The 24,403-nt window shown below is 42.0% G+C and overlaps 1 protein-coding gene across 2 annotated transcripts in view; it reads right to left on the bottom strand.

Annotated features, from left to right (window-relative positions):
* Window positions 1-4,554: 4,554 nt before the first annotated feature.
* COL4A2 (collagen type IV alpha 2 chain) overlaps window positions 4,555-24,403 on the bottom strand; it is a 141,010-nt gene continuing 121,161 nt past the window's right edge. The window contains exons 31-48 of one of the 2 annotated variants that reach the window (XM_039714217.1): window positions 24,172-24,342; window positions 22,896-23,039; window positions 21,510-21,635; window positions 20,992-21,173; window positions 19,489-19,552; window positions 19,031-19,105; window positions 18,324-18,431; window positions 17,287-17,394; window positions 15,962-16,033; window positions 15,451-15,576; window positions 14,009-14,125; window positions 12,411-12,572; window positions 12,208-12,306; window positions 11,155-11,301; window positions 10,439-10,555; window positions 9,356-9,547; window positions 8,789-9,075; window positions 4,555-6,191 (exon numbers count right to left, since the gene is read on the bottom strand). In XM_039714217.1, the coding sequence (XP_039570151.1) occupies window positions 5,937-6,191; window positions 8,789-9,075; window positions 9,356-9,547; window positions 10,439-10,555; window positions 11,155-11,301; window positions 12,208-12,306; window positions 12,411-12,572; window positions 14,009-14,125; window positions 15,451-15,576; window positions 15,962-16,033; window positions 17,287-17,394; window positions 18,324-18,431; window positions 19,031-19,105; window positions 19,489-19,552; window positions 20,992-21,173; window positions 21,510-21,635; window positions 22,896-23,039; window positions 24,172-24,342 (2,552 nt within the window). In that variant the 3' untranslated portion in view covers window positions 4,555-5,936. The remainder of the gene's footprint in view (window positions 6,192-8,788; window positions 9,076-9,355; window positions 9,548-10,438; window positions 10,556-11,154; window positions 11,302-12,207; window positions 12,307-12,410; window positions 12,573-14,008; window positions 14,126-15,450; window positions 15,577-15,961; window positions 16,034-17,286; window positions 17,395-18,323; window positions 18,432-19,030; window positions 19,106-19,488; window positions 19,553-20,991; window positions 21,174-21,509; window positions 21,636-22,895; window positions 23,040-24,171; window positions 24,343-24,403) is intronic. The other variant, XM_039714218.1, reaches the window with a different exon arrangement.

The following is a 24,403-nucleotide window of genomic DNA, read 5'->3' as shown; positions in this document are numbered from 1 at the left end:
CTTACGCTTTGTCATTGCCTCTCTCTGTCCCACCCAAATCACAGTTGTTCCATACATAGGGAGAAAATTCCTAAATAAATAATAATTTTTTTCCTAAATATATTTAAAGCACTTTTTTTTTTTTGGAAGTATATCCTATTGAGCGAATTGCTGCAGAGCTGTAGCTTTATTTTCTGCTTTCAAGTTAATTCATAGTACACATGTAGTGGGGAAGAATGGCTTGAGAGAGAAACCACTCAGCATTAAATAATATAATCATAGGTTTGGGTTGGAAGGGACCTTTAAATGTCATCTAGTCCACTTCCCCATGCATTGAGCAGGTAGGTCTTCAATTTGATCAGGTTACTCTGTCCAGTCAAAACTTGAATATTTCCACAGATGGGGCATCTACAGGTGCAACACCTGTTGCAGTGTTTTACCAACCTCATTGTCAAAATGTCTTCCTTGTATCTAGTCTGCACCTGCCCTTTTGTGGTTTAAAATCATTAACCCTTTTCCTATTGCTACAGGCCCTACTAAGGGTTGTAATCTGGGTTTGCCAGTGGCTTGCAGACACCTACCAGTCTGTCAGAGACTAAACAGCACCTGAGCTGTGCTGTTTTAAAATGTGTATAATTAGAAACCTTCTAGCCCTTAACAAAATTCCAGGGTCAGTATGTAGTTTTCCCTCAGGACTGGGAAGAGACAAACAGGCTACACTCTGTTTTGTTTGTGACCAAAGGGTTCTGCAGACACACCTGTGAGAAGTCCAGCCCTGGCTTTCCTGCATCTGTTGACAGCTGAACCTGCAACACACGCTGATTGCAGGGTCAGGCATTTTGGGAGATGCCTGGGAGATGTACATCTAGAAGGCACAGAATAGGAACAATATTTGTAAATTTAACATCCAACATTTCTTAAGGTGTTAAATATTTGCAGTTCAGTTCCACCAGCATTTGATTCATATGAGATCTTAAGTAATTCTTACAGTCTTTCTGAAAGCTTCAGCTTGGGTGTTTTCACAAATGAGATGACACAGGAACCAGTCTTGTGTGCTGCACTCTTGCCCTTAAGGCTACACTTGTCTGGTATGTTGTTCTTGTTTTTTTGGTGTTGCTGGCTATTGTTCCTTGAGAAATTTCTGGGTTATGATGGGTTGACACTGTACCAGCCTTTGTGAGCTCATGGGATTACACGACAAAACCTGGGAAGCAGTTGTGTAATACATGGGAGCTGTTGAAGAGAGGTCAGTTGTCTGGAGCTGGGTCTGTTGTGGTGATGCTGCTGAAGCAAAGGGAAATCCTCCCTGCCAGGACTAGTGGAGGTGGTTGAAATGGACCAAGGACTCTTTCTGCCATGCCAGGGAGAGGGAATTCATTTGACAAGCATTTATTCCCCCTGCCCCTCTCCCCCTTATGTCTGGATTATGTGAAGTGATCATATAGTGAAAAAAAAGAGGTGCTATTTTTGGCCATGCTGGGTGAATGTGACCTACAGGCCAGCCAGTGCCTGAGGTGATGGCTGAGCCAGGCTGACCATGGGGGACGATCTGTGCCAGAGTGCTTGGGAAGGATCCATCCTGCTCTCTGCCCCTCACAGGCACTTATGGTGCAAAATGGAAGTTGCCATGGGCCCTTGACAACCCCAACAATGCTTTAAGTAAGTCACAAAAGAACCTCCTGTGCCAGCGCCTATAGGGCTGGCAAAGCTTCTGAGATTCTTAGCTGCATCCTTGCCCACATCGTGGTGGGAAGCACTCCTGCCTATTTCTTCTGCTCTAGTGAGTCATGGGGTGCTGTGATGTTGCTTCTTTCCCTTGTTCAGTAGGGTTCAACTGCTGTGTGCAGGACAACTGCAGGGCCATGTCCCCACTGCCCCTCAGCGGGTGGCCGTGCCTGGGGGTGCCACTGGTCCCCATGTGGCCACAGGGGCAGCTGCTGCCTGCACTTGGGTGCTCTTGGCATATTGGCAGTGACCCCTCAGCCTCTCCTCTGGCAACAATCTCACACCTCCTGTGCCAAGGCCATGTTTACTGCTTGCTGTTTGTTAATTTTCTATTTCTGGCAGCCATGGACAAGCAGAGTCATACAGGGTGTGAACAGACTCTGCTCATTTGGCCAATATGCTCTGAAGGAATAATTGGGGTCAACTCACATCACTATGTTGACTTCACTTATATCTTCACTTATAGTAGTGTTAATACACCGATGAGGGAGCATGATCTCATTTATCTTCTCCAGGCTCAGCAGCATGTTATACTTCAGCATGTTTTCAAACAGGTAAGTGTAGGAAGCATACACCATGCTTTGAAGTAGAAGATGTGGTCAAACCAAGGCAAAACATTTGTGATTATTTTTTTACATCCTAGGCTGGAGCACTCTAGTTCAGTAAAAGGATGGTTTTATTTTGCTGTAGCTGAGTTTTTCCTGTAGAAAGGTATTTTAGCTTCTTGAAAGTGGGTTCTACAACCATAACTGTGGAATGGTTTGGGTTGGAAGGGATCTTCAAGAATCATCTAGTCATGGGCAGGGACATCTGCTAGCCACTCAAGCAGGTTGCTCAAAGCCCCATCTAGCCTGGCCTTGAACACTCTTGTGGATGGGACCACCACAGTTTTTCTGTGCAACCTACTCCAGTGTCTCACCACCCTCACAGTAAAACAAATGTCCTCCTTCTGTCCAATCTAAACCAACCTTCTTTCAGTTCAGAACTGCTACACCTTGCCCTGTACACTACAGGTCTTGTTGAGTCTCCTTTGGGTACTTTGAGGCTGGTATAAGATCTCCCCAGAGTCTTTTTCAGCTGAACAACTCAAACTGTCAGCCCTTCATAGGAGAAGAGGTAAATTTGCAGCTAAGAGACAGTTTGACAAGTCAGTGCCCTTCCATGCAGCGCTCTGGATGAGCTCACCAGGTGAAATCCTTGTGTGTTGTGTTTCACCAGGTGAAATTCTCTGTGTTGTGTTTCACCAGGTGAAATCCTCTGTGTGTTGTGTTCCACCAGGTGAAATCCTCTGTGTTGTGTTCCACGTGTCTGTGTGCACGAGCTCCCTGTGCTTCTCTGAGCCGCGATTGCGCAGGCTCTGGAGAAACACAGCTGTGGGTACACACACAAACTACAGGAGCTCAAGCCTGCTTAGCACCCTGTGGGTTTTATGGCTGGTTTGTCTTTTCCCTGCACTATGCTGATGTGTTCCACTTGACGCTGTGCTGGGACCACTCTGGACAAACCTGTTAAGATCAGCTTATTGAATCAGAGAAAATGAAGAGGCTAAGCAACTGCTGGTGGAAGAACCATGTGCTGAAGTTTTATGTGCAAGAGCAGTGAGCTTTGTAGGAAGATTAGGCAATATATTAGCCATGAAAATCCAAATAGTTTGCTGCTGTTGTTGACGTAATCAGTTTTTATAGATTTGTTTAACCTTCACTTGAGTTCTCTTAAAACACTGAATGTGCTGCATTGTCAGAGATGCATGCTGTGCAACTCACAAGGGATATTTGTATGATCACCCCACAAGTATTGCTTTTATGATCATCCCACAAGCACTGCTGTCTAGCAATATGTGGAAGAGGACAAGTTGTGTGTTCCTGTTATTTGTTACTGCCATGTTTAACAGAATTGGCAAATATGGAATAGATTTAGCTCACGTTGACTGCAGTGCTTTCAGTACTGAGTTTTATTTAGCTGAAATAAATAATAGTGTGATAAGTTTGTTCAGGGGCTGCCTTTCAGAGCTAATGCAGGGTCAGAGAGCTCATTTAAAGCTCAGGTAATTTCTCTGTTTATGGCTATATCTAATTATATGAGAAGCTAATCTAGGTCAGACAGTGTGCTAGGTAAGTGCCTGAAGGCAGCCTACTGGAAAGATGGCAGGGGACTTTTTACAAGGGCATGTAGTGCCAGGACAAGAGGGAATGGTTTCAAATTGAGAGTAGGTTTAGATTAGATATTAAGAAAAAAATCTTTTCTGGGAAGGTGGTGATACACTGGAACTTGTCGCCCTGAGAAGTTGTGGGTGTCCCATCCCTGGAAGTGTTTAAGGTCAGTCTGGATGTCACTGTGAACAACATGGTGTAGTGAAAGATCTCCCTGTCCATGGCAGGGGGCTTGAAACAAAATTATTTTTATGGTCCCTTCCAGTTTAACCCATTCTATGATTCTGGACCTTTAACTTAATTTATATATATATATATATATATATATAATGGTTTGTGGAGGTAACTCTTGTCAAGTCTGGTAAATGTTGATTTCCTGAACATTGTAGAGCATGAATAATGGTTGTTTTAATCTGCAATGCCACAGTTTATTTGCTTTCATTATTCTAACAACAGATTAAACAGTACTATTTTACTTGTTCTTCTTAAATAAGTGATTTTAGAGACAGCTTCCCTCTTAGATCTTTTTAAGTGCAGTGAAACAAACAAGTGTTCTCTAGTTGAAGAGTTTGAGTTTCAGTGGGAGGAGTTTGCGGGGGGTGCTTTTCTAATTCCTTAGTGCAAACAAAGTATTTCAACAGAGTAGTCCATATGCATTGTATCAAAAAACACAGTTTACAAAATAGAAATCACCAACAAATAGAGATGTAGAAAAAGAAAGGGTTTATTTATGATACAGTGAGGTTGGAATGTAATAATAAAAGCCAAGAAGCACCTGAAGCAGGAGTGAGGTGAGTTACTGAAAAATCACTGTCATTGCTATAAATATTAATCAGATTATGTGAACATGAAATTTGTAGTTGATCCTTTTTCCCTCCTCTCTTGCAGCCCTGACAGACAACTTCAGGCTAAATTGGTTCTTTCTACAGAAGGAAATAATTAGCCATTTTGGCAATTATCAACCTTTTCTACAGGAAGGGATGATGCCAAATAAATGCCTTGCTACACTCTCCTTTGCTTTTGCAAGGATGACTCTGTGCAGATTGGGATGGTGGCCATGCCATTGCTATTCGTCCCCAGCTGCCAGGACAGGACACATTCAGAGAGCAGCTGGCAGGGCTGCAAGTTCTGTGTTTGAGGGTCAGGTGGCATCCAGCACTCCTGCAAACCCTACCCTGTGTGCTGCTCCAACACGATGTGGCTAAAGCCTCTTTGTGATGAGTGGCTTAATTTTGGAAGGGAAAAGGTACAATGCCCAAACCAACTGCTGCTGCTGTGTGGGTGGTGGGACACAGATGAAATGTCCACAGCATGGTGGAGCAAGGGATCGTTTGGCTTGGGGTATGTCTAGGAAAAACACCATCAAGCTTGTAAAATAAAATGCTAATCTTCATGTAGACTTCTAACCAAATTGAAAGAGTTGCATTTTGTGGTTACTGTTTTTGGGATTTGTTATTGGGCAGTGTTTAAGTGCTAAAGCATGGTGAGGCTTGGGGAAAAAAAAAAAAAAAAAGAAGAGAGTGTTGGGTGTGTTTGAAATGCTCAAGCAGAAAATACTAAAATGTAAATTAGGTTTCAGTGCTGGACATGAGCATTTTGGACCACAGTGCATTTTCAGTATTTTGCAACAATTTAGGACTTAGATCATCCTGTGTTAATTTATGGAACTGCAGCTGTTAGCGTTTACTGTTGTGACAAATACAGTAAATAGAAAGATACGTATATTCTCTTCAGGTAAATGCGGTGGGTATCTGACCAAGGAAACCTTTTATTATTGAAATTTTTTTGGTGTTTCAAAGCTGCGAGTATTTCTGTCATCTGGCAAACGATGTAATATTAGACTAGCAAAAAATGTGTATATATTCTGCATAGTGGGAGAACACACCACTAGATCTGTTAGATTTAATTTGTGTTATACTTAACTTGCTTTTACAGACATTTAAAAATTAATTTCAATTCAGCTTTTGAGGTAATAAGTTAAAAAAAGCACCAACATGATTTATTCAATTGTCTAACCACCTCAGAAGGCTCCTCAGTATCAGAACTACGTGATAAGGCTGTTCCTTATACTGTGAGAGACTTTTATAAGTTTTTCATACAGACTTGACATCTGCTGATATGGCTTCGGATGAGTCCTGCCTTGAGTGTGTCTCCCGAGGGCTTGCTCTGGAAGGGCTGGTCGATGGTGGTGAGCCAGAAGCTGTATTTGTTTGCAAAGTAGTGACAGGTTCCGCGTGCGCCGTTGCATTCGATGAAAGGAGTCGCTCTGAAATCCTCCAAGCAGCTCCCAGGAGAAACCAGGGACTGTCCTCCACCTTCATCACCAGCAGCAGTGTGCTAAGGGAGACAAGGAGGGCAGTGTTCAGAGTGCAGCCTCAGGCAATGCTGTCATAAACTTACATGTGTGAAAAGAGGAAAACCACTAGAATTGCTCCTAATTCTTATCTCCAGAGCAGAAAGTTGGCCAGTCCTGCAGCTGTGTAACTATATAAAACAGCTAGCCCAAAGAGGCTGATGCCTCCTTGAAATATTCCAACAAACACCTTTTCTGTAGTTAAGATTTTCACTGTTGGAAATCTTAGAGTTGGAGAGTCATTTAGGTGGAAAGGGCCCACTAGAGGTCACTTCCCCCAGTTCCCTGCTCAAAGCAGGGCTGACACCAAAGTTGTCCTCAGTTACTCCAAGGTGCTGTGGAGATGTTAATACCTCCAAGGATAGACCTCCCACAACTTGTCTGGGCATCTTGCTCCTCTGTTTTATTACCCTCACTAAGACCAATTTTTCACCATATATTTAATTTGAATTTCCCAAATTATAAAGTCTTACTCTGCATTGCATGTGAGGAGCACTGCAGAAACAGAATTAGCTTCTATACAATAACTAGTTCCTTGAATGACATGTTTTTTTAACAGTGAATTACACCAGAATCATGCCTGTTTACACCACTCAACTGTTGCCTTTGACAGGTTCTGTGATAATGAACTGAATGTTACTTTTCTTCTGTCAAAGGCATTACTAACAAAATGAGCATTTTCTCTGTCCCTTTAATAAATATACAGCTGTATTTTTAAGTTATACTGTAGCAGTTTTGTTAGGAACGGAAAGAATCTGTAATATAAAAGAAAGCAGCTGGAAAATGAAGTTCTTAAACAGTTTTGTAAATGTAGGGTATGTAAGATGCAGCATAAATTATTTCAATTTTCAGGCCTCTGCAGTTGGAGCTGGAAAGCAGATAGTAAAACCTGCTGATGCTATTTGAGCTCTGGCATGGGAGCAGCCCTGCTTGGCAACTTCAGGATGAGCACTGGTGTTCCATGCTTGGTCTGTAAGCTCCAACTCTATGACATCTCTTCTGGTATTCACTATGGCTTTTTATCCTCCTGCAATGCTTACTCCTATAGGATGTGTGATAGTGGAGTGTCCTTGCTACTCGAAATCTTACTGACTTCTCTGGCTGTTTGGGCAGAGTCTGTGCAGACTGAGGATTGCCCCTTACTCAGGGGAAGGAGGTAACAAATTTAAGCCAAGGAATTAAAACACATTGTACTCTGAGAAAACCACAAGTGTGCTCTACGTCTTCCACAGTTGCCTGAGAAGCAAAAATGCATACACCAAACACTTCATTTGCTCCACAAGCTAGCTGGGAAAAGGGGAATTTTTCTCACAGTGTGTACCACAGTGCTGACAGACTTTGTTCTGGCAAAGAGTTCTTGCTAAGGTGACAACTTTGCACTTAACAATGCTCAGTGTTTACATGGGCTTTGCAAATATTTAATTAATTCTTGGCATTCTTGTGAAGGAACTATGAGATTGGTATCAGGGCTTTTTATAGAAGCAAAAGAAAGGTCAAACACAGGGATGGTAAAAAATCTGACCTACTCTCAAAATGTAGGGATTTTTTTTTTCTGTACCTAATTTTGGATTTGCCTGTATCTTATTTTCTGAAAAATTTAAGTTTTTTACTTTTGACATACAAATGGTTTGTGGGTAAGATTGACTTTTGTTGTTTTATGATGTCTTCTGCCACAGAAATCTTGTTTCTTTTCCAATACGGTTTACTTCAGGATTCAGCCCAGTCTTCAGAAAGTTAACAACATGGGCATGCTGCTGCAGGTTTTGACTCTCGTGTTCATCAAGCAAGTTGGAAAAATGAGCATATGTCAGACCATTCACTGACATTTTAGATACTCTTTACCATGCTAAGCCCTCTGGGGCTCATATGATCCCTCTGTACAGTCTTGCAAAAAAACAGTCAGACCCTTCAGTAGGTCTTCTGCTGCACACCCAGCACTAAGTTTTTCTGTAACATTTAATTTCCTAGTTATAAGATCACAAGATTGAAGAGTTCATGTAAACCGTGGGATGTACAGCTCAGCTCTTATTGCCAACAACACTGAAATTTAATTTTTAAAACAACCAGAGCCTGTATCTCTTTCCAGAGTAAGTGAAAGACTTTGGCTTCAAAATCTTTGACCGAACACCAATGATTTTTAAACTTTGAAATGAAGGAAAAAAGCATGTTGTTGCTTGGAAAAAACATGTTGTTGCTTTTCCTTTTTTCCCCCCTAGATCAGCTTCTTAGTAGTGATGTATGTAAATAACTCCAAATCTTTAGCTGTGAAAATGCTTTGTGTGCTCCTGTTGCACCTCAGTGTAATTTTATTTCTTAAGTCACAGCTGCCCCTTTTTTCTGAAGTGCTATTTTGTATATAAAGTAAGGTCTCCAGATGCTACTCTGACAAGAGACAATTTTCTGAAATTCACAGAAATCTTCCTCTTCTGCTTCCTAGAAATTACTTTTGTAGTTCCCTGTTTCCCCAGTATGATGCATGGTTTTGGTCTTGCTGCCTCTGAAGCAGAGCAGCCTTACTAGTACCAAACACTCAAATTTAAAACCCATTGCTGCACAAAATGTGACACTGGAGAGCCAATACCATAAGGAAGGAATATCCGATCCACAGACTGCGCCAGCCTTCAGGGCAGTGAGGAATAGAAGCTTCTTGGCTGTGGACAGCAATTGCCACAGCTGGGGCCTCACAGACCGAGCAGCGACTGATGTATGGCTTAATGTCTTCTTCTGCCACGGGCATCATTGGAAGAGGTGCTGTAGTTGAGAGCCAGTAGGATTTATCATTTCGACTTGCATAGTAACAAATATCCCCAGGGTTACAGTAGAGGAATGGCATGGTGCTGAAGCGAGACAAACATGAGCCAGCCAGCCCTGTTAAAAAAAGAAGAGAAAGGTAATAATTGTCAGAGAAGTCAATGCACACTTCCAGTTTCCTGCTCTTTCCCAAGTACCTGCCAGGAAATGGTGGTCCAGAATGTTTTGCTGGCTTTACTGGCTCCCTCAAACAACACTAATGACTTGCAGGAGCTCTCTCAGGGGCACTCCATGAAGACATGTAGTTTCTATATTCTCACTTTGGTGCTTCCTAAGCCTGTTTGTTGTAGTCCCAGCTTTTGGAATCCAGGCTGCTGCCAGCAGTATTTGTACATACCTAGATCCTGGTTGTGTGCTTTCTCTTGTCCTTCAAAATACAGTAGGCTGTATCCACTCCAGAGTTTGTTCATGCCAACTGGGCACATTGGCTCTTGGTCGGACTGGCTGTGCTTCACCAGCAGGTAGCCCATGCTGACACTGCGGCCCGGCATGCCTGGGGGGCCCGGGCTGCCCGGCCGGCCTGGCTGACCTAGAGGGGAGCAGAAGAGAAAGAGTCCACCTGAGCTTGTGCTCCCACAAATGATCTGGTGCTAGCTGATTTTCCAGCTAAGCTGCTGACGAACAGCTTAATGGCATGAGGCCTTTTCTTTATGGCAAGTTATTGTTAGAAGAGCTGCAGTTCTAGGGTTATAACAGTTGCTTTTGAAGTAGATTGGTACTGGATCAGGCTCCACAGTTTCTAAGATTAAGTATTTCACACCAGAACTAGGGAAAGTCACAAATAAAGTTCTGATGAATTTAAGCATACTTGGTACAACAGAGATGAGCAGATTTTTCCTTTAAAATATTTTCTTAGTCCAAGATTAACCAGTGGTTGTTGGACTTCTTGCATTTGACTCATACACTTGAAACTATGCTCTGGAAATACCTTTTTCTTTGTGTGCTTAGCTAACTAAGATAGTAATAGTTCTGCTTTTTGATTTGATAAGGACACAGGTATTTCCTTTACAAACACATTCCCTTAAACTTCATCTATCCAAGTTTCACCTACCCAGCCATTCATCTCCATGAATGTAACTGTTAGTTAAACACTAGGCTGAAAATACTTGAAGAGAATAAATACACTCAGAGTGAAACAAACTCATGAGTAGATTGATATCTACAGCTATCAAAATTTATTCTAAAAATATTGCTCTATGATAGCTGTTAACATTTAATTTGTCCCTTGTGAAGTATCTATGAAGACAGAAACTTTCCTCCCGTCCCTTTCCTTCCCTTCCTCCACCTTCCTTTTGCTCCCTGCCCCTCCTCTTGCCCCCTCCTCTCTCTCCTCATTTCCATTCAGTGAATCAGTAACTGCAGAACAATTAAGTGCAGAGAAATGGGAAAGAGAAAAAAAGTGCTGTGTGATATCTCTTACCTTCAAATCCCACCGGACCCTGAAATCCCATTCCTCCTTGTTCCCCTCTGGAGCCAGGAGGAGCTGGAATGCCACCCCTGCCCTGGAGTCCTGGCTCTCCCGGTGAGCCTCTGAAACCTTACACAACAATGGTTGTAAGCACAGTGACTGCAGACATATCAACACGCCCATCCCACTTTGTTAACATGTGCTCTACTTGTGTTTGTTTGGTCCTGTCTGCTGGGTTTGCACTGAAGGTGAGACCCTATGGTACTTGCTCGGGCAAAAAGCACCAAGTTCATTGGAAAAGCTTGCTGGGGTCAAGACTACATGAGTCCCACAACCTTGATCCTTCACTCTGGGCACCACTTATCTCTGATGAGGCTCATGGCAAAAGGTGCAGTGCATCAGCTCTACATGTCACCAATGCTATGTTATTCCCCGAGCATTCCCACAAGGATGTGCACTTTTCCACCAAAGATATTCAGTCTTGATGTGCGTGAGATCCATATCTGATGTTGCTTTGGCTTTGTGAGTGTTGCCAAGGTTATTTCCTGTTTTGCTTATGTTCTGAATGCTAGGAGGAGGAAGAAAGCTGAAGTCTCAGCTTTGGAAGACTAAAAATTGACTCTCCTTTCTGGATTACAGACTTTAAAGTAGAAGAGCATCAAATCAGTGTTCTGGTAGCCTTAGTCTGCTAAGGGGAACAGCTTTCAGTCTGAATGTCTGATTCCTACCTGGATCTCCTGGTGGGCCCTGAGGTCCCATATCTCCTGGGCTTCCCTGAGGTCCTATATTTCCACGGGGACCTGGTGAACCTTGCTCAGCAACCAGCCTTGGAGGAAGAGGGGGCAGCCCAGGAGAGCCTGGAGGTCCCTGGAACCCTGTCATTAGAAGCAAGATGAGATAGTTTGATTTAAAAAAAACCCAACCACCCTATATTTTTTCCTTAATGTACTTTAATCCAGACACATGTTGCTCTAACTTGGCTGCATATGCATGAGAGGTCTATGGTCTGCAACTCACCAGTTTGGATATAGCAGCTTTATTATATTGGGGAAATATGTGTGGGTATGGGGTGCCCAAGATGAGACAATCTCCAAGTTCTCTTACTTGGCTGCATATCCATGAGAGGTCTATGGTCTGCAACACACCAGTTTGGGTATAGCAGCAATATTGGGGAAATATGCATTGGGGAAATATAGCAGCATTGAGGAAATATGTGTGGGTATGGGGTGCCCAAGATGAGACAATCTCCAAGTATGGGATCATCTCCAAGAGACTCTCTTCACCTGGACTGTACATAGATAAGCAAAAGGAAATTAATGATGCTACTGCTTCCTCATTTATGACACAGGAAGCTGGGAAGTTCCCTCCAAATAGCTGCAGCTCTCTGAGGTGCAGCACCATCTTTTGGTGGGCTTCAAGAGACACAAATACATGATTATACAAATGGAGTGATGGATTTTAAAGCTCTCTTTAAATATTCAGTATGTCTAATCTAGAGGATTAATTTAGACCATAAATCCCTCTTTTTATTAACCACAAAAGTGGCTCTGATTTTGGAGTTGGCACCTCATACAAGTCAACTTCATTAAGCCAAAACATTGACTACTCATGTTAAATTCAGGATCTGCCCTCTGTAATTCCCCAGGATTCACAGAGTCATGCAGGTTGAAGGATTCTGGAGGTCCAACCTCCTGCTCAAAGCAGGGCCAGTTGGATCAGCTCTGTGGAGCTGCAGATGAGTGGTTTCAGAAGGAGTCACCCATCTGACTGCACACACTTACCCGTTACTCCTCTGTCTCCCTTGGGTCCAATGGGCCCCAGATCACCTGGAAATCCTACTGTGCCCATAAAGCCAATGACACCTTGTTCACCCCTAGGACCTTTAATGCAAAATGACAAGTGAGTGCAAAGTCATGGTGTTAAAGCTGCCGTAGCACAGAAGGCTCCCCTGCTTCCCGCCACAATCAGCATTTCCCATCCTTACCTTTTGGTCCAGGGAATCCGGGCAGGCCAGGTCTTCCTGATAATCCAGGATCACCTCTACTTCCTTTTGGGCCAATTTCTCCAGTCCTACCTGTTTCTCCACTTTCTCCTTTGCTTCCTGGTGGAGCAGGTACTCCAGGCTGCCCTTGTGGTCCTGGATAGCCTATTTAGAGGACATATAGATTGTAATCTGTTTATACTTAAAACCTGGGCACAGAGGAAAGTAACAGAACTATCTAATCATATCCCATGAGGTTCTAGTTCCTTAATTTAAGCAGGAGACAGACTTATTCAGCACTTCTGATGTCAGGCTGGCAGCAGTGGCAGAGGAATTAGAGTATGAAGCTCCCACAAAACAGTGTTATCTCAAGCAAGATTTCAGTAGAAATAGGGTGCCTGCTGAGATACAGCCTTCCGTGAACTCTTCCTTCACTAGCAAATGCCCCACTTGCCTAGGTTTTTCCTTGCTTCATCCTAAATTATCCAAGTAGCTAAAGAGAAATCAGAGAGCAGCAAGTATCTGTCTGACTCAGAGCCAAGGACTTACTGTTCTGTGTATCTTAGTGCTTCAGTTGAACATCTGGAACCAAATAAGTACTTCATGCTGTCTTGGGAATTATGGGAACAGATTCTTTTTCTAGAATTTCATATCGTCTGAAGCTAAACCTGGCAGGTTTCTCTTCAGTGACTTCTGCTGCTTACAAGACATTTGGACCTTTTTTTTGTAAGGAGAGAATAACCCTTACTATGTAGGGTTTTGAGGGGGCATCTCTTACCTCTGCTGCTTACAAGACATTGGACCTTTTTTTTGTGAGGAGAGAATAACCCTTACTATGTAGGGTTTTGAGGGGGCATCTCTTGTGCTGCCTTTTGAAGCTGGATCACATGAGGATAGGATTGCAAGATGCATGTGGCAACGTAAGAGTGAGCCACACTTGTCTCACCATTTTGGCTGGGATATGGTTTTCCTGTTTCCACTCTCCTGACTGCTTGGAGAGTTGGAATTAGTATACAGAGTCAGACCAACTAACATCCTCTTTAAACTTGGAAGCTTAGGCATTTTGTTGGTTTTCAGCTGGTTTGTCTATTCTAAGTTTTTGCTGAGTTTACACAAAAATTTCCATCCATCATATAAAGATGTCAGTGGAACAACTTCTGCTACAAGCTCTTCATAGTGGCACTGCAGTTTGAAATTATTGTGCAGTCCAATAAGCAACAGGAATTTTTAAGAAGGAAGAGCTAATACTTTCCAGTGTGACTTAGCTTGCATGGTCATTTCACATAGGAGAACTTTGTAAATGATTAAGACTACTTAATAGACTTGCAAGTCTGTCACAGACCTCAGATTTTAGAGTAGTACATTAGCATAATGCTTCTGAAAGTTGTCAAGAGAATTCTGGATTATTTAATCTGTTATTTGCATGAAGATCAGACCCTTCCATGAGGACAACCTGGAGGAACTGCCTTTTGCTTTCAAGAGGTCTGTCTCTATTATCTGATCTACCATGAGTTCTGTCCAACAATTTTAGTGCTGTATTTAATAGGGCTGCTTTACTGAATCAAGACAGAAATAACAATGACTGCTGCTGCGTGAATTACCTGGCACTCCATCTAGACCTGGGGAGCCTTTATCACCAGGATATCCTGATATATTTGAAATCCCAGGAGGCCCTGGGAATCCTTCCTGCCCAGGAATACCAAAGGGTCCTGGGACTCCTGAAGGGAAGAAAAGAAATAATTAATACTGCAAGGAGAATGCATATTTGCAATTCAAATGACTCACCTTAGACTAAAGAGTGGGATTTTCAAAACAGAAAACACCTGCAGTTCCCACTGATTTTTGTTTTATTTTTTCAGATGATACTGTGGAAGGTTTTTTTATTTTATTTTAAACAACGAAATACTAGTCCTCTGCCAAAGCTCTCTAGGTAGGTAATCACATTTCACTGTGTTGAATATTAATAATCTTGTGTCTGCCAGGTAAAATATTATTTCAAGATAGGAAGTACTCAAAATATCCTAGGTATACTGAAGCAGACAGGAAAGCAGCTTTGTTCTTCTGTGCCTGCAGGGTCAGGGCTGATAATTAGCATTATTTGGTGTGAGTTAAAACCAAAAGTTCAAATCCAAGAAGTTCTCTAGAGATGAAGAATTGTTAAGTGGTCAAAAATCTGCCCTACCAATAACAGATTATTCTTTTAAGTACATTGAAGTTGTTAGGAAGTTGACCTTCTCTTTATAATTGTGACAAATAAAAATGAATGAGGTAAGCTTTTTTTTTGAATGCTTGATAATAAATCTCTGAATGGTATTTGAGATGGCATAGCATGTTACTAACAATAAAGTGTAACACAAAAGAATATGTATGAGCCATTGAACCAAGCAGGCAAAGTCAGTAAGGTTTTATCTCAGTCAGTCCCTAATCCTTTCAGAGCCAAAATATTGGAAAAATTTAAAAAACAAATCCACAAAAACCATATGTAATTAGTTTATTTGCTCATAACATAAGTCTGGTGGCTTCTTGATGTATGAAAACCATTCTGAGATGAGCAGAGTCTGTTACAGCACAGAGGGCTGGAGCTTACTCTGCACAAGGGAGAGATGGCACCAGCAAAGCACTGTGTATGGGAACAGAGCCCCCGAGGTGCCAGCAGGACCATCACACTCTGAGAGACAGTGAGGCTTTCAGGAGAAAGGTAAATATGGACAGGTTTGCAACAAAAAGAGAGAGGGTCTCTTTTTGTAACTGGAACTTGATTAAGAACATTTGGGGAGCTGATGGCTGAGAGCAGCCTCTGGCATTTGCAGCTTGTTGAGCCCAGTGGGTGCTCCAAGATGGGGAAGCACCCAGGCTGTGCAGCACTGGGGAACACACACTGCTGCTCCTGAGCTGCAGCACGGACTCCCAGCAGTGACCTTCCCAGCTTCAGGAGTTCAGGAGTTCACCTGTTCACCTGTCTACACCATAGTGTATTTTGTGACATCTCTAGCACCCACAGATGAAACAAGTAACAGTGTATCCCATTCTCTGGAATACAGACCTGGAACACCTCTCTCTCCCTTCTGGCCTGGAGGTCCTCGGCTGCCTTCTACTCTGCTTGGCTCTCCTGCTTCTCCTTTGTCCCCCACTGCACCTGGGAAACCTGCAGAGCCGTACCCATCCGGACCTGTTGAGTTGTTCAGAATAAAGAGGAAAGCTGAAATGTTTCTGCATATAACAATGCATGCTGAAGTACATGTATAGAACATGTGGATTTATAAAATACATGAGTCCGTAATGGCTCGTTGAAAAAAAGGCCCATAATGAGAAAAAAGGCCTTGAAGTTTTAACTTTATCCGAGGAAAGAAATAATGATTTGAAGTTGTGTTCTAATCCACCTGTGGGGTAGCACATAGTGTATGAGTTGTTTTCCAGAGCCCACAATAATGAAGCACATTCCAAAGCTTTGGAGGACACAGTTTAGAAAGCTGCATTAGAGAGATCTCACTGACCAAACTTGAAGAGAACACAATGTTGTGCCTGTGAACAGGCAGAGTAACAGCCTCACGTACCTGGTGATCCTGGTAAGCCCTTAGTGCCTGGTAAACCATGCAGTCCACTGATTCCTCTGAAGCCAGGCTGGCCTGTTTTAAAATTATATTCATGATTATCATAATACTTTCTATTATTCTGTATATATTCCTGGGCAAAAAAAAAATCATATGCTTGAATAAATGCTATTCTATGTTAAAATATGATGTATTATATGCAAATGAATTAATTACCATAAGTTTATTATGAAATACACCACGCTATGGTTTTGTGATTGGCAAATTTTGTTATTATCAAATAAACTCATTACTCCAGAGATATTTTTAAAAAGATCTCTGATCCATCTGGCAGCATGTCATTAGTTCCAGTCTTGCTGCCATAGCTTTTTTAATACCCACTTAGTTTTCCAAAATCCTCAAGCCAAGACAATTATGACATAATTGTAGACTCTAAATGTGGTTATAATAAATCTGTCTCAGGAGTAACTCATTCTGTGTCATTTAAAAATACAAAAAAAAACTCTAAAAAAAGTCTGATAGTTATCATTACTAATGTTATAGGTAAAATTTATTCCATCTATGTGTACCTGTCAAAGTAGTAAGTATGATGTTAAAGCTAGACAATGGCCAGAGCTCTGGAGGACTATCTAGTCTCAGAAAAATAAGTGTCTGTCTGTCTGTCTCTCTTCACTGTCTACAAAAGCAGTCTTCATAGCTGTATTTGAGGCAGATTCAGATAGAAGAATCTTACTAAAAGATTTCTGGCTGAAAGGTAGAAAAAAATCTGCTGCCTTAATATATTAAGGAATTAAGTGGCAACCATTGAGATTCTGTATCCTGTGATACAAACAGCTTAATTTTAAACTATCACCTGCATTTTCATAGCACAATTCTATCTAAGCCATAACTAATTTATTCTTGAAACCAGATATTGAATCAGTTAACAATTTTTGGTGATGATGCAGGACAAATATGTTGCTTGCTATCTAATGCCACATTAAAATAGTCTCATATTGTATATTACTACCCTTGCTGCATGTTTAATAATTTTTTATTGTTTTTTTTTCTTCCTAGCTGTCATGAAAAATGAAAATGTTTCTTGAAAACTGCTTTCCTAGTTGAAGAAGTCATCAACAGTTAAAATGAGCTGAAAAGACACCAGAAGCCATAAATCAGTAACCACATCTCATTGTTAATGAACTTGGATTTTGTGAGGAACAAATATTTTAGTACAAGAAACTCTGCCACTCTGAACTGCAAAACCCCCCTTTCTTCTTCTTCACCCCAAAAGAACATTTGCAAGTGCTCACACGGAAATGATTGAATAGCTGAAGCTGTACAAATACCTGCTTGTCCTGGTAAGCCAGGCCAGCCAGGAGCTCCCTTTTGACCTGTAAGTCCAGGAGTCCCAGGGTTTCCTTGCTGCCCTGGGGGGCCAACCAGTCCTGGCAAACCTGTGTGACAACAATGAATCATTGCTCATGAGCATCCTTAAAACCAACAGCCAAAACACAGACTTGTGCTACTTTCATTCTCGCAGGCAGCAAAAGGAAGACTTTCCCCTCCTGATATCATTGTATGACACTTCACTGCTCATCCAAGTGGAAGAAAAGCAAAGAGAGAACAGGTAGGAGAGACAAAGTATAAAAGAACAGCTCAGGTTTCTAACAACTTTAGAAAGACAGCAGGCTCCTCCTAATAAAATAACTTGATTTCTATTGCCAGTTACAACAAGTGATTTTATTTCTGTGCATGTCACTTTCCCCTTCTTCTGCACTTGTTTTGCCTTTCCCACTGAAAAGCTGATCAGACAAGAAATGTTTCCCAGTGAGGCACTCGTTGAAGCTCTGCCAGTCTTGGCTGGAGTTTCTAAGCCCTCTAATGAGAAGAAGTGTGGAGCAACTGTTCTGAAAGAGCATTCCACGATCCTCCTGCAACAGGACATGTTCTTAAGCCCTGAGTGTGTGATGCAGCCACAGCCGAACCTGACTTGGCTTCTCTTGTACAGCTGGCCCATGAGCCTGGCTCAAAGGCTCTGCAAATGTGTCCTGGGAGATACTGACTTCATTTATGGCAGAAAAGGTCATTGAAAAGCCTACTCCTTGTAGTATTGAGACATTAGAATACCTGAGTATGCCAGCAATACAACACTTTGACTGGACACATGGTTACTATAGAAAAGGAAAAACTGGTATCAAGCACAAGTTTTTGCAATTTCCTCTTAAATTCTGCTATGAGTTCCACATCCTTGTCATTGCTCCTCACCAATTTACAGAATGATTAATATATTAAAAACTTAATTACTTTCTTCTGATGGAAAGAGTATTTTTCTTTTTCCTCTTAAACAATGTTATTCTTTGGAGAGTTAAAAAGAATATTTTACCTTCCTGTCCCACAGAGCCAGGGACACCCTGCGTGCCCTTGAGGCCTTCAATGCCAGGGAAACCAGGATCACCACCTTCTCCTTTTGGTCCCACACCTCCTCTTATGCCTGGAAAACCACAAAACCAGTATGCTCTTTTAATATTCTTTTAAGCAAACAAGCGTAACATGAACTTGGCTACTGAATGGGTCCTGGTCTTGCCACATAAAGACATTCTTCTAGTCAGGGTGCTTACATAATCTGGGAGCATGAGCAGTCCTCTGGCCAAATAATCATTAAACTTGTTTTTAAAAGTGCCCCCTAAATTATGTGGAATATGACACTGATGTTCAAGTGCCTGCATGTACAGGGAAATCTAACATACTACCTAACAACTCAATCCAAAATCTACAAGACTTTGCTATCCCACCTTCTATAATCATGGCCTGATAATGCTCCTTTTGTCATCAACAGCAAAACAAATTATATAGAAATGTTTACTGGAGTTGCCAGTGATGATGTTTACTGCTATAATGGTACTTTCAGTTGAAGAGGTAAATGTAGCACATATTAATTTCAATAAAGAAGAGATGAACCTCTCCAGGAGCTGTCATGAGAGCACAGGTTCCAGAGCCATCTAAAGCCCATGGAAAGCTTCCCCTCCTTTCCTCTGGGAACTTTGGTATGTGAAAAGAAATACATTCAGTGAGCAACTACGAAATTAATACCTGTTAAGCCTGGCACACCAACTTCCCCTTTAAGGCCTGGCATTCCTGGTAAGTTTATAGTATCTCCCCGATCACCTATTTCAAACAAAAACGAACACATGAGTGTAAGGCTTTAATTTAAACATTATTTCCTGTTGTTTCGAAGGAATTGCAACTTCACAGGCAAAATTTTGCAACTATTATCTTTATGGAATAAAAGAGAAGTAAATTAAAGACAGCAAAAAATGTGTCTGGAACAGCTTTCCTCCTTGCCACAGATGGATTTATCCATGGACAGCATCTCTTGCATGAAATTAACAGCATTAACCTTTTTAGAGTCTTCCACACCGACAACAGCATTCTGTAAGACTGTAGAAAGACTCCTTGAGATTGAAGACACACTGAGATCCCTCAGAACTTAATGTCAAGTATTTGATGGGTGAGGAATATAGAGTGCTCAGATAAAGGAACAAACTCACCTATTTCTCCATGTGAGCCAGGAGTACCAAAATGGCCTGAAATTCCTGGAATGCCCTTTTCTCCCTATCATATGATTGAAAAAAGGCATCAGTTAGTGAAGATGAGGATTTATTCAACCTTCCAAGAGACTGACTTTGGAAATACTAAAAAAAGGGTATTAAAAGTACCACTTTTGAGTTTCTGTAGTACTTTATAAAGTAACTTGGCAGCAGTCAGTTAATCTAAATCAGTACCAACGAGGGACAAGTTATGTTTGCAAAGGCTTAACTTTAAAATTGAGGACATCCCATTATGCATATATAGCAGTGAGTCCTTGTGCTGGTTTTGGCTGGCTGGAGTTTTTTTTTTTCATAGTAGCCAGTACAGGATTAGGTTTTGGATTTATGCTGGAAACATTGTTGATAAAACAGGGATGTTTTAATTCCTACTGAACTGCACTTACACCACATGAGGACATTTTTTGCTTGTCAGCCCACCCTGCCAGTGAGCAGGCTGGGGGTGAGCAAGGATTTGGAAGGGGACACAGCTGGCACAGCTGATCCCAACTGACCCAATGGATATCCCACACTCTGTGGCCTCATCCTCAGCATGCAATGCAGGGGGGATGATGGACTGGGGGGTAACAATGCTTGGGGATTGGCTGGGCATCAGCCAGTTGGTGGTGGGCAGTAGTTTTCATTTGTATCACTTATCTTTCTTGGGTTTTATTTATAATTGTTATATTATTATTACTACTACTGCTACTATTATTATTTATTGTTATTGTAGTTTATTTCAATTATAAAACTGTTCTTATCCACAAGTTCTCTCACTTTTACCCTTCTAGTTCTTTTCTCCCCATCCTGCTGGGGGGAAAGCGACCGGGTGGGGCTTAGATTCTGGCTGAGGTTAAACCATAACAGTCCTGCAGTCCTTGGTTAAAAAAAATATCTTACTGAAACCTAAAGGCAAAGAGAACCTCAGAAAGGAACATAGTTTTTGTCTCTCTTAAATAAATGATGTCTATGAGTCTACTGTCAGGCCTTTTGTAAGTGTTTATTTCTTCCAGTGTAACTTATTTTGAAGCCAGAGTGAATTACAATGAATTACCCTCTAGAAGCTAAGATTCTTAGGCTCTTTTACTGTTAGGTGACACTGAGTAACTTTTGGCAGTGGTACCATTAAGTCCTGGGACAAAGAGAAAAATAAGCCCAACACTGAGAATAATTTTTACCAGCAGCTGTGGCAACGGGATCAAAGATCTAGAAGGAACCATCTGGGTCCTCACTGGCAAAATGCCGGCATATGGAATTTGGATGTCTCACAATGAGAAAAGAAATTACTCTGCCTAATGAATGTTGGAGGGAGCAAGAAAAAGTATTTGATCTCTTTCATTCAATGCTTATGGAATTTTATCTTTGCACTGCTGTTGTTCGGCAAAATTTCAAGGGGTGAATGCCACTTCCTGAGAAGCTGAATGCCAGCACAAGGACACCCTTATTCCCCCATGTGCATGAACTCACTCTGACTCCTGTAGTGCCAGGGAAGCCTCTGATGCCAGGAGAACCAGCAGGACCAGGATACCCTTTCACACCTGTCAGTCCTTTCGCGCCGATGTCTCCTTTCACACCTGCCACGTAGCTGGGATGCCCAGGGGACCCTGGGGTTCCTGTCTTTCCAGGAAGGCCTGGCATTCCCTTGCTACCTGCAGGCAGGGAAGAAGAAAAATAAATAAGGGAAGACTGACATGCAGGCTTGTGTGTAAGAAGTTTTCCTGTTACTGGCCTTCTTAAAACATGGCACCACAATGTGCTGTACAAGGCAACACACACACACACGCACACACACACACACACATCATCCCTCAAAGCTTTCACTCTGTGAAAGGTATCCAGGAGCTCAGTTTCTGCTGTCAGAGACCTTGCTGGGGAGGCTGCAGCCAAGTGGTACAAAGAGCAGGGAATATTTAATATGGTAGCTGAGAAAAAGCACTGAATGATAGTTCTGAATGTGCTTGCCTTATTTTGTTGTGACCACTGACCTTTTAAGCCAAACAATCCCTTCGTGCCCCTTTCTCCAGCATCTCCTTTTTCACCTTTAACTTCCATCATCATGCTGGGCATGAGCTTTGGAGGTTCTCCTGGGGGGCCTTGATCCCCACGGTCACCTAAAGAGTAAAAAGCCCAACCACATTACAAAATGCTAGTCAGCGGCATGGTCAGAAAAAGTGAACAGAAGAGTGAATTAGGAAAAAGGAATGACCTTGCGCAAGCTACAGCAAATCCACTTGCGTGAAAAAGTAACCCGTGCCAATACAACATGGCAGTGGAAGAGTCATGCTTAAGAAAACATGAAAACTGAGTAAAACTTTTGTACATACAAACCTGGGTGTTGGACCCAGACTCCGTGATAGATAATTTATCTCTCAGCAGATCAGTTAGAAATCATACCAAAAAAGCCCCAAAATCACGGCTTATAAAAACCCCCAAAAAACTCATTGGAGAAAGCACAGGAAAGTAGTTTAGTTCTAGTGCAAAGGAAATTCTCAATCAAAAAGCCTTGGGCAAAAGAATGTGTTTGGATTTGTTAGCAGTTATAATGTTCATTTTCTTGACTTTCTGGTTACTGGTGATATCAGTAAATAATGTCCAGAAGAAGGGACCCATATAGACTCTATGAGTGTTTTTAGATCTTTGTGGGGTGCAGAGACAGGCCAGTAACCCAGACTTGTCTCCTATGACTATGCAATGTCTCATATTTCTTTGCTAAGAAGTGTATTTGCACTTCTCTTCATAGGGGCTGTTTTCACACATGCCTTTTGCTGAGACTGTTGCTGGGATCACTGTTCTGCAACCTCTGAATTGCAGACACTTTTAAAAAATACCAGTCTCAGGGTCCCTAGAAAGAACATTTTGGTCTTGTGGCAAAACATTTATTCAAAGGTAATTGTGTGTAATCAAAAGAGACCAAGTTACAGTTTTCATTTCACCAACAATAATACCAGCTGAATGTTTGTGACTTTTAAGTGGTGACTTTTAACTACTTAATTTTAGGTACTTAATTGTCTGTTTTTCTGAATATTTAACTGTCTTTAGAGTGCAACTGGAGAAAAATCTCAATATTCTTCCCCAGACATTTTCCACTTCTTGGGAAAATGCTCTCTTCTGCACATGTCCAGGGGTGCCAGTATCTGAGTTCAGATGAGTAGCAAGATGTTTGTCTCCAGCCTTAAGTGTGTAAAGAACTAACCTTTCCCTGAGTCTAAAATCCAGACCTCTTGGCCAGAAGCCCATGTGTGAAATAGGTGGAGGAATGTCTGAGCTAAATTTAACATGTGAAAAATGTGTCTTCTTTGTCGTTGTGTCCTTGCAAAATAGTTCTGCAGATGTGAAGAGCAAACACACTAGTACCACCCATTAGCAAATACCTTTGAAGCCACGTGCACCCTGTGAGCCTTTATCTCCCCGAGCCCCAAGTGGGCCAAATTCTCCTTTGATTCCCTTGATGCCTGGTCTTCCTTTTAGGCCTGTCATGCCTTTGAAACCATCAATGCCGGGTGAACCTCTCGAGCCTTTAAGAAAGAAGGGGAAGAGAACTGTTACTTCACTCAGATTTTTGCAAACTAAGTAAACATGAGCCAGCAACACATGACTAAAATGGTATGAAAACATCAGTGCAGCAGTACCTATTTTTGGGTGCCTTGATGCCTACAGCAATCTGTGCTTCTGGAGTAGGCACCCAAGCTCTCCAAGAGGTAGCAGAGCTCCTGAGGTGGTGTGCTTTCAGGAGTACATGAACCTGCCTCAACTGGCCAAGAAGAGGTGCTGTGGAGATGGCCAGAACTTACTGCATTCTTCTGAGAGATCAGTACAACCCCTCTCCTAGAGATGGGCTCGAGACAGGCACCTAGTTCCACATAAGGTTTGTAGTCAGCCTGGTCTACATGTAGAGATACAAATCATGGGTCTAGGACTGGCTGGTCCTTTCTCACCAAAAATTCCCTTACTTCTCTTTTCTAAACGAGAGAATGCTGTGTTACATGAATAATGCTAATAAACAGATTTTTAATTTCTCTCAAATGAGAGCTGATCAGTACTCCAGAGCTAGTCTTGTCCTGTCTTTCCAACTGATGGAATTGTACCATGCATTTTTAAGCATGCTTTGTGCTCAGCTTGGCTTCACATGGAGTTGAACCCTGTAGAAACTCCCTGTGTGGTGTAGGCAATGTGCATTACACGTGTTTTCTTGTGGCTGGTAGGTGAGAATCTCACCTTCTCAACATAACATTAGTGTCCTAAAGTCACCATTGAGGCCTCGTGTCTGGCATTGCTCAGTTTACAGCTCCCAGCTTTAAAAAACTTTGAAACTAATGTTTGGGGAAACATCTCTTAAATTTCACTGAGGACCAACGGGACTAGAACGAGGGTAAGACTTTTAGAGAGAAAACAGTAAACACTGTGTAATTTTTAAAATGAGAAATAAAACATCCATTGCTCTTCTAAATAGGGCTGCATATCACAAACTAGCACTGTGCCAAGCTCAACATAGGGGAAAACAGGCAGTGATTTTGGAATATATTAGGCACATTACCCTAATTCTACTGTTTTAAATAGAGAGAGACCAGCAGAGAATATGTCTGGTTCATGTCTGCACAGAAAAGCTTTAATCAAATACTGCTTTCAAAGTAGCAGTCCAGAGCTCACCTTTATCTCCTGGAAAGCCATCCATTCCACTTATGCCAGGTGGACCAGTCACACCACGTATACCTGGCAGTCCCGTGTGACCCATGTCACCTTTGTCACCAGACAGACCCTTCAGGCCCACGGGGCCAGGAAAACCTTGCTCACCATCTTCTCCCCTAGCACCAGGTGGACCTGTTGTGTAAACATGAGAACAGGGAGAGTAAAAAAGGTTTGGACACAGATGATGATTTCA

This window comes from Passer montanus, unplaced genomic scaffold, assembly GCF_014805655.1.
Source record: "Passer montanus isolate IOZ18808 unplaced genomic scaffold, ASM1480565v1 scaffold3, whole genome shotgun sequence".
In the NCBI taxonomy this organism is placed as follows: Eukaryota; Metazoa; Chordata; class Aves; order Passeriformes; family Passeridae; genus Passer; species Passer montanus.
The sequence above is the reverse complement of the archived record's forward strand: the minus strand, read 5'-3'. Positions and strand labels throughout refer to the sequence as shown.